This window comes from Protopterus annectens, chromosome 10.part0, assembly GCF_019279795.1.
Source record: "Protopterus annectens isolate FY-2018-M chromosome 10.part0, PAN1.0, whole genome shotgun sequence".
Taxonomy (NCBI): Eukaryota; Metazoa; Chordata; order Ceratodontiformes; family Protopteridae; genus Protopterus; species Protopterus annectens.
Genome location: NC_056744.1, coordinates 71217632 through 71228184, shown reverse-complemented (window position 1 = coordinate 71228184; position 10553 = coordinate 71217632). Strand labels below are relative to the sequence as shown.

The 10553-nt window shown below is 40.6% G+C and overlaps 1 protein-coding gene across 4 annotated transcripts in view; it reads left to right on the top strand.

The window, feature by feature from the left end:
- Nucleotides 1-236: 236 nt before the first annotated feature.
- Nucleotides 237-10553, top strand: part of STX8 (syntaxin 8) — a 2187953-nt gene continuing 2177636 nt past the window's right edge. For 2 of the 4 annotated variants that reach the window (XM_044085028.1, XR_006366610.1), the window contains exon 1: nt 237-382. In XM_044085028.1, coding sequence (XP_043940963.1) covers nt 366-382 — 17 coding nt within the window. In that variant the 5' untranslated portion in view covers nt 237-365. The remainder of the gene's footprint in view (nt 383-10553) is intronic. The other 2 variants (XM_044085029.1, XM_044085030.1) reach the window with 2 other exon arrangements.

Below are 10553 nucleotides of genomic sequence, written 5' to 3'. Positions count from 1 at the left end.
TCTGGACATACTCACAGATAAGGGTGGGACAAATACGGAAAATTAGGGACAGATTTTAAATACTGCTTTTATAAACGTAAATTGCTAGAATAGTAAGGGGTTTTGTATTATATATTTTTAAGTATATGGAGTCTGAAACTCAAATGTTTGTCATTATTTAATGACTTTAGTTCTCTATAATTTACCAGAAAAAAACACGCATTTTACGAGGAGCATACAATGCTTGTCTCTATAGAGAGAAACTAAACATTTTGGTCCCTTTCCAGCTTCCGTAACCAGTCTAGTCAGGTGCTAGTAAGTAAACAGGAAGCATATGCGTTTTATGCTGTGAGAGCTGCAATTTACCTTGTGGATTATTGAAAGATATGGCACAGGACGCTTGGTAAGCAGAAAGGACAGGTTTATCATTCCAAGTCTGCTCTTTTTGTGTATTTTCTTGTCTTTTCATTAACCCTCTGAGGAATAGGAACACGAGTGAATTAGTTATCCGTATCAGAAGTATAAGTTGTCATTCTCTGTTTGCACTGAAAAAAAAAAAAAAACATTCTACGAACATGTTGGTAATATATGCCCCCGATTTAAATATACGGCTAAAATTGCAACTCTTGTAATGTTTTAAACGTGTCCATGTCTTGCATTCTGGAAATATTGCTGTCCTATGCCTAGAATATTGGAATTGTGCGCTGTTGTATTGGCGAGTGTCATCCAGTTACAATTATCTAAAATGTAGGGGTGACACCTTTTTAGATGCGCACAGTGAGACACTTTTTACAGAAACATGCTATTTTACGGGTCAAGCCATATACACAACCAGTGCAATTTACTGGTAGTCTTTACCAACATAAAAGCTTTTAATGTTCTATAATATTTAATATTTTCTGTTGCTTCGTATTCAGAAGTATTGTTGGTATATAACACTTATAGGAAAATTAGAAAATAATTAATCTACTAGAAATCACTGGGCACTTGCCATTTTTCACAAGACTCAACTGGCAGAAGGGATGTGCTCTTCAAAAAGAGGGACCCTTTAGCCCTATTAATAGACTTTAAAAAGGAGCGATAGAATGCCAAATTGCAGACGATCTGTCATTTTCTTGCTACCCACAGGGTGTACAGATAATTCAGCTTTATTCTCTGACCTTATAATGTTGCATGCCTCCCACTTACCCATCCATTCATCCTTAACCCCCTTTTTCCCATTTTTGCTCTTGAGGTCAGGGTATCACATCAACAATGATTATCATTTAGAGTCAACATTTATACCACTGGGTAGCTAGCCCTGTTTTGGTTGTTCTTCCACGTTACACAAAGCACACCTAACATTTAACAAATGTATACATAATATTGCTTTTTATATGCTCAATAAAGGTATGTACCATTTTTATCTGGAGGCCACTACAGTCAAACATGTTATTTTTGGATGATTACATGTATGACTTGTGTTTTGTGTACTGATTTGTTGCAGGCATTACTTTATGCAGTTCTAGATGTGTTGGGCCTTTGGAACTGTAGAGGTGCTCAGTAAAATGTGCTCATTTGAATGCATTGAGTGTATTCCCTTTAGTAATATTGGGCATGCCTGTTTACACCCTAAGCTGCCCTTCGTTTGATACACATAGTGTTAATTTTATTTAATGAGTGGCATCTTAAATTTGATGGTACCCTGACTTGTGTGTTTCCAGCTGTCACTGATTGCCATAGTTTGCCTATGGATTTTGCTGTATTCTTCACAAATTATGTTTGTGACAAATTATATTCTGTTGTAGTTGTTACTAATTTATTTGTCAGCTAGTTAACTGAATTGGTGTATTGTTCCACAGTCTATTTCAGCCATGGCTTGGTCTTCGTATGGCGTTCATACAGTTACAAATGTAGGTGTTAGATTTATTACAGTTGACATGTTATGCTAGGACAGGCTATGTATTATACAGTTTTACAAATTACAGCCTTGTGCACAAGAATTGGATCTTATAATAGTTTTGCTTGACAATGTTACTCTTTACACTTTTCTTTTGCATACACTACAGTACTGATGCAGTTTTACAGCATACATATGCTAAGCATTTGTTTTTTTACTCTGATAGATTATTTCTTTCTCCACCATTATCCACAAGGTATGTACTTTCATGTTTAGTGTCGAAATTATTTTCTAGGTTAGTTTGAAAACCCTTTAATGTAGCCCAGAAGTGTATATAATATTTTTCAGAACATGCACGTTAAGCATAATCTGTTGTTCTGTTTATTTTCCTCGTGAATGATGTCAATATTTTGTGTGTTCCTGGTTTGTCAGGGGAGTGCTTTGACATTGATTATTTTTTGCCATTTTCCTGAAGTGAAAGTCGGAGAGCTGTTCCTAATGGATTTATAAATTAAAACATTTGATGGTTTACGTCATTTAGGAAAATAATTTGATTTAAAGGCTCATTGCTGCTTTTCAGCTGTGAGAAACATTTCTGCAGTTTGTTTCTAAGTAGTGTGGATATTTGTAGCATTTTCCATATTCAGGCTTGTGTTTGGGCCTAGTGTTTGTGGAGGCTGTGTGTCTGAGCACATGTTCAGGGACATCTTGGTTTAGCCAAAGCCATCAGGCATTTCAGTGAGAGAGGATTGTTTAAGGTCATTGGCTGACTGAGGTCACCTGGACTACAGCTTAGAGTAAGCACCTCATTGATTCTTTTGAGCTTTTTTTTAAAGTTGTCTCGGGTTTCAACTTTCTGTTACCTAAGAAGTTAAGTTTGTGAGTGTTTCTGCCATTTCACGCTGAGCTAATCGAAGGAAGGACACTAAGCAAACTCGGATCTATAATATATAACATTAAGTATCCTGTTTTTTTGTTTATTTTTTCGAGTTATTTATAGCACTTTGTCTACTGTATACTTTTCTAGCTAGTTTCACTGTGTGTGAGGTATTAACTGGAAAAGGTCCACTTTTACTAAGCATCTGTTTGGGTTGTCTGATTCTGATAACTTGTTTGCAGTTGAAAGCTTTCTCTAGAGGCTCCTTTATCTGTTTAAAAGTTTCATTTAAAGGCTCACTGCTGCCTTTTTGCTGTGAGAAATATTTCTGCAGTTTGTTTCCAACCCTCCCTATTGGTATGCTGTTCTTATAGTTGTAGGGTTACCACCTGTCCCACTTTGCGAGGGACAGTCCCTCTTTGGGCAGTTGTGTCCTGACAAAAAATTGTAAAAATGGCAAATGTCCTGAGATTTTAGGACAAAATTATTTCCTATATTTTATGTAATACTTGCATAAAACAGTTTTCTGTATCTAAAATACCTAAATGTTATAAGAAACAAAATAAGCAACTAAAATGCTACAAGAATAAGCTTTTATTTAGGCAAAAAAAGTTAGGTTCTATCCTTTGTACTGTCCATGGGTATGTGTCAGCCTGTAAAATCTGATGTTTGTACCAAAAATGTCTCACTTTGGCCATTAGAAAAGGTGGCAACCCTATATAGTTGGTGGCTTTGCAGTTGTCCGCCTCTACTGTAAATTTGATTTGGGACACGCCTTCCAGTCTAGTGTTATTACCTCATTCTACCTAATACAGGGAGAACATTTGAGAAGGCCAGTCCACTTAGTTTCTGCTCTTCCTTTCTCTCTTTCCACTTAGAATTTTTTTAAGCTTGTTTCCTGCCCTTCCTGTGGGTAGTCTAGTATGGATACAGATTTGCTGTGTCCAGGACTATTTGTGGGCTTCTGAGCCACCAAGCCTTTCTGTGTTGGAGGGAAGCCTTTTAGCTTAATTTTGTTTCTTAGAACTAGCCAGGTTTTTAGTTTCAGCACTCAAGTCTGTTTCTTTGAGCTCAGCACTTGTTCAGAACTCATTGTAAGCACTAAATAAGCTACAAATTACTACAGCACTCAACTTTCCTCACTTGTCTAAAGGAAAACAGTTTCTAGTACTTAACAAATAAGCACCTATCCAGGCAGCATGTCTAAGGGTCAGCTCCCAGTGTTTTCTCCTATCTACCTGATGAATCTGGGCATCTTGGGGCAATGCAGCAATTGCCTCATGTACACAGACAGCCCTCTCTTCCTACCACCCAACACTACAACTTGTGAAAGATGCACTTATATAGCCAAACTGGAAGCAAAGCTCTCTTCACCCAAGACTGGACTAGACAGTCAAGAGGAGAAGGTAAACACTTGCACCACACCACACTCATCACATAGTCCTTCAAAACCTACACCACTAAAACACACACATAGAAACACAAAACACACACTTACATTCACGGAGGCTCTCAGTAAAAACCTGCCCAAGCAACAGGGACCTCCAAAGCAGAAACACAAGCAACCTCCACCCCCCCCCAACATAACCCAAATGACACAAAGCCCACAAACTCAGTGTGCCACTCAACCAAAGCCCATAAGGCATAACAACGTACCCAACACTCTAGTCATAGGTGACTCTATAGTCAAGCACACCGTTGTTTCACTCACCTGGCTAAACAAGGAGAAAGTTACTGTTGGCTGCCTGTCGGGTGCCAGGATCTGCCACATAACGCATGCACTCAGGTCACTCCACAACAAGTACAAATATGACTCTGTCATTGTCCGTGTTGGTGTGAATGACCTGAGATGTACTTCTCTGGACTACATGAAAAGGGACATGGAGGAGCTGTCCGATCTTGTAACCCAGGCAGGTATGACCTTAGCCCTGAGTAGCATCCTGCCATCACCCAGAATGATACCACAGTACAAGGACAAAATTATTGACTTCAATTGGCTAAGCTTCTGGTGTCCTTCTAAGGGGATCCAGTATCTGTCGGCCTGGGATGACATGATCGACAAACCACGATGCTTTGCCAGTGATGGCCTGCACCTGTCGCCCCTGGGATTTCAGATACTGGCTAAGGCTCTAGCCACCCCTATAGTGCCTTTTTTAGGCAAGGTTCAAATAACAAATTCACCACCGTAGCAGGTACAAGCAAGCAGAATCTGAGGGTATTGCTACTCAGTGCTAGAAGTCTAAACCTCAAAATGCACTCGCTCGAGGCACTCCTTAAAATGGAGAACATCGACATCTGTGCAGTGACAGAGACCTGGTTCAAGGCTCCAGAGAGTACCCCTGCATGACCAGGCTGTAATTCATACCACACCTTTCGGCCACCTAACCTGGACCAAAACACTAAAGGCAGAGGCGTGTCCATATTCATTAAGGATATCCACACCTCCAGGCTAGTTGCTCAGCATAATGCATCCGATATTATCCAAGAGCAGCTAACTCTGGGCAAGACCACAATCCAAATTGTAGTTTGCTACAGATCTCCCACCATGCCCCAGGATTCCTACTCCTCATTTCTTGATACACTGGAAAATATTAGGGTACAACCTAACACCCTAATAATGGGTGATTTCAACTACCCCACCATTAACTGGGAAAACTACTCATGTACCAACTCTTGTGCTCAACGTTTTCTGGAATTCATAAATTCCATTGCCTTGGATCAACTTATCCACACCCCCACCAGGGGCAGCAATATCCTAGACCTGATTATTACCAACATGGGCAACCGGTGCTCCACACCAGAGGTCAATTCCTCGGTACCAACTCTTGTGCTCAACGTTTTCTGGAATTCATAAATTCCATTGCCTTGGATCAACTTATCCACACCCCCACCAGGGGCAGCAATATCCTAGACCTGATTATTACCAACATGGGCAACCGGTGCTCCACACCAGAGGTCAATTCCTCGGTGGTCAGATCCGACCACAAGTTAATCACCCTAGACATCCACATCCCTCCCCCACCCCCCATTAGGGAAACTACCGTAAAATGTTTCTCCATAGCCAACTTCACGCTTCTTAAGACAGAAGTGGCAAACTTCATGACACCCATGCTGATGGACAATAGAGGTATGACTGCTGAATCCTACACAAATGTACTTTATAAGCAGTTAAACGAGTGCATGGATCATGCAATCCCTAACAGAACCAAGATGCTATCCTCCAAAAAAAAGGAAGCCAATCTGGTGGTCCCCTGCCATAAAGAAACTGTTGCAAAAAAGATTAAACTCCCATGATGGAGAAACTCCCTGGTCAGCTTCAGTAAGAAGCTGAGAGCCCTCATAAAATCCTCCAAAGCTAATTACAAAAACAAAATTGCCACTGACTCTAAAGACAGCTATAGAATGCTTTGTGGTTATGTCAAGAATCTCAATGGCAACACTCAGATCTGCTCTGAATTGCAGCACAATGGCACTAAATATACAGAATCAACTGATACTGCTAACATCCTGGCAGATAGGTTCAGTGCTAACTTTACCCCCTCTCATCCCCTAAAAGGCCCATCTCTTTATTGGAACAATGCAAAGTTCCTGTAATCCATAGCTGCAAGGTTAAAAACACACTCTCCAAAGCCATGAACACAGCATCCATGGGACCTGACAACATCCCAGGCTGTGTTCTACATGAACTACAGAACGAACTGGCACCCCACCTAAGTACCATGTTCAGTCATAGCCTCACCTCAGGCTTTGTGCCCACTGAATGGCGCACAGCGACGGTTATCCCACTCCACAAAGGGGGAGCCACCACGGACCCCAGAAACTCCCGCCCCATTAGCCTGATGAGCCTGGTCTGCAAGGCTATGGAACATATCATCATGGAACTTCTAAATAATGACATTGGTAATCTCCAAACTCAGGACCCCACCCAGTTTGGGTTTGTAAAAGGCAGATCATGTCTTCTAAACCTGATAGACTTCTTTGAAGTAGTCACCAAAGCCGTAGATGAGGGTAAGGTGGTTCACACAGCTTATCTAGATCTCACAAAGGCTTTCAACACCATCCCCCACTCTGGAATTATAGATAAACTCACTAAACTAGGTATAAATCCCTATGTCACAAGATGGGTTGCCAACTGGCTCACTGACAGAACCCACACTGTGAAAGTAGCAGACTCCAAATCCAACTTCAGACCAGTGACAAGTGGAGTACCACAGAGTTCAGTCCTGGGTCCTCTCCTGTTAGCCTGTACTTCAGAGAAGCTGATACCAAACACAGAAGGTCTTTGGCTAATGAAGTTCGCAGATGACTGCAAACTAGGAGCCATAATCAAAACTCCAAAAGATGTGGACATCCTACAAAAGTGCCTCGCTGAGACAGATGCCTGGTGTCAAAGCCATGGCCTTAAGCTCAATGCCAAAAAGTGCATTGTCATCCCTTTTGGTAAAAACTATGTACCCATGAACTACCACATAGGCGGTAGTCTACTTAACACCAAAAGTGTGATAAGAGACCTTGGGACACAGGTGGACAGCAGTCCCTCCTTTGATAATCACATCACCACAGTAGTCAGGAAATCCTTCTGCATGGCACACCTCATCACAAAAGGTTTCTCATCCAGGAAAAAAGAGGTCATTGTTCCCCTCTACTTGTCACTCATTAGACCCATTATAGAGTACAACGCCCCTTTTGGTATGTACCTCACAAGACAGCTACAACTGGAAAGGTCGCAGAAGTACCTCACAAAGAGGATTACCGGTCTCAAACAGATGCCCTACGCAGACCATCTCAAAAAGCTGCAGTTTTACTCCATCGCATATCGCCTACTCGGAGGTGATCTCTGCCTAACACACAAGGCTATGTTAAACCCAGAGCTTTTGGGCATGCTCCACTTAAAGAAATCCCAATCCCTACAAGCTACACGCTCTAGGGACCTAAACCTTGTCACCACAATAAACAGAACATGCTGGAGGGATAGATTCCTGTTCCAGAGACTTCCCATACTCTGGAACAAACTACCTATCTATGTCAAACAAAGCTCCTCGTTAGCACTCTTCAAGAAAAATCTTGATGATTGCATGGGAGATAGGAAATTCACCCCGGGGATCACTTCTGTGGCTATGCTCTTCAGTGGCACAGGAAAATAATTTTCTTTGGTGGTGAAAGCCAGGGTACCTTTTGACTAGGCTTATATAGGCCCTAGGGTCAATAGCCTAGTACCTACCTATGAACCTATAATTACACAATGCACTTTATTTTTATCATGTTCAACTTAATAATTATTGTCCAGAAAATGAAAAAGCAGGAGGCGCTAAACACGTCAAGATCTAAAAATAACTTTTTTAATAAATATAAGAGTTTTCATGTTGCTTTACACAACGCTTCTTCAGGAATATATTGGATATCTGAAGAAGAATTGTGTAAAGCGGGTTTACCGCCTCCTGCTTTTGGATTTTCTGGATTTTACTTTTAGAAGGAGACAGTTTCATCGTTGGTAGTGTGGGTATTGATTGTTTGGTTAATAATTATTGTGTCTAGATCTACAACAACAACTATTATATGTTTTGTGTCACTATATATTTAGAGGAAAACTGTTCCAACAACCTGACTAGGGTAATGATGGGAAAGAGATTATGGATTTCATGGGTGATCAACAAAATTTGAATCACTGAAGGAAAACATTGCCACCTTACTTTTCTTGAAGGAAAGAGAAATTTAGCTGACCTGCTGGGAGAGAGAGTCAAAACAGAGTTGTAGTAACATTTGGCTGATGCAAGATAAATATGGAGAAACTGGAAAAAGAATGGTCTGTCTGACAAGATGCAAGGACCACATGGACTTCTTACCATTGTCTTAAGGAATGTAGGCAGTTTGTTGGTAAATCCAGAGATGCATATCTTTAACAGATCATTGCTTACTGTAGAAGTGTCTGGCGACTGAAAGTCAGGAAAAGTGATACTTTTGCTGAAGGGTGAGAGCAGAAAGATTGCAAGGCACTCAGATCTGTTAGCCTCATAAAAGTGATAAGAAAGGCATGGAAAGAATCTTAAAGAAAAGGCTTGTTACCTCACTAGAGGACAGCAATCTTCGTAAAATATCTATTATAGGTTCATGGTCTTTAGGAGTTGACAGGTCAGACTTGATCCAGTTGTGTGGTTGGTTTACAAGAGCAATTGATAAGGAAGCACTGATAAGTGATTTAACTTAACTTCACCATTTCATTAAGGCCCTTAGCTTGGTTGGACACACTGTTGCATGAGGGACAAAATTGGAAATAAGGGCAGTGATTCATGAAGTATAAATTATCAGTCTTGATGTCAGTATAGTTATGCTCATTTAAGAGACAGCTGGGAAAACAGGGTACATAGATGACTGTAACAAGCTCCCATTTCTTTGAATAACTGTAACCCCCTCTCAGGTTTTGCAAGTTTGGAGTTAGCTATAGTAAGCAGAAGGATTGGTCTGTTCACTGAGAACTTAAGAGGTAGCTGCAACAATGGAAGACTGCAGGGAAAAAGCTGTACAGATAGTAAAAAAAATGGTAGTTAATATCTGTTAGACTGAGGATTTTCACTTTAAAATGGTTATTAGGCATTAGAATAACTGGCCTGAAAATATGGAGTCAGACTTGTTTTCATGTATGCAGATATGATGGTGCAGCGCTTAGCATTTGTTGCTAAACGGCAAGAAGTTCTCTGGTTGGTATTCTTGGCTGGGGTGCCTTCTGTGCGGAGTCTGCATGTCCTCCCTGCAGTCGTGTGGGTTTCCTCCCTCATTCCAAAGACATGCAATAGATGAACTGGGCACACTAAATTGTTTGGAGGTGTGAGTGTGTGTGTGAGTGGTATAGATGAACTACCATGGCAGGGCTAGCCACCCAGTGGTGTGAACCTTGTCTCGCGATGATTGTCACCGTTGAAGTAACACCCCGACCCTATGTGCAAAATGGGGAAAAAGGGGTTGAGGATATATGAATGGATTCAGTTTTGGGGAAAGACAGTCCAGTAGAAAGGAAAAGATAATCTTGCTTGCTACATATGAGATGTGCAGAAATAACAGTTCTCAAGGGAAAGCTACAAAATGTTTCTTTCTCAAGGGAAAGATGTAATTTGTATGTTGTAACTTGAGTTTGAATGTTATATTCCTGAAATCTGACTGAAATGTACTAAACTGACTCATAACTGAGTATGAATGTCATACTCTGAAACTTGACTGAAATGTACTGTATTGAACATGTGTAACTGAGTATGAATGTCATATTTATTTATTTATTTTACATTTGTTTACTGGGATAGTCCGACTGGATACATGTCCATTTTCAGCAGAGGCCCGGGGAGAAAAGCTCCACACAGGCAAACTTACATAGATTACACAGAAGTTAGCAAACAATTATCATGGACAGACAAGTGATTATATACAATGGATTAGTAGTGTTCCCCAGTAGGGACTCACAATTATCATGGACAGACAATTAAAAGTAAGAGACATCGGATTGGAAGCAGAGCTTGGTGATGTAGTTACAAGTTATGATAATTGCAGAATATGCTTTTAGTTTATAACTTAATCAGGATTGGTACGTGGGCATAGCCACTTCACTTTGAGATACTGTTTGAGTTTTTTTTTTTTTAAGAGACTTTTGGTGGATTGTAGGGTTATATAGTTTGGCAATGAATTCCAGGTTTTGCCAATGAAGTTGGTAAACAGGGATTCACCAGCAGAGTTATTAGCTTTGTCGGTTTGGACCACAAGTTTATCGGCTGACCGTAGGGATGTTAGGTTGCTATATGATTTAATAATATTTTTAAGTGAGGCAGTATACTT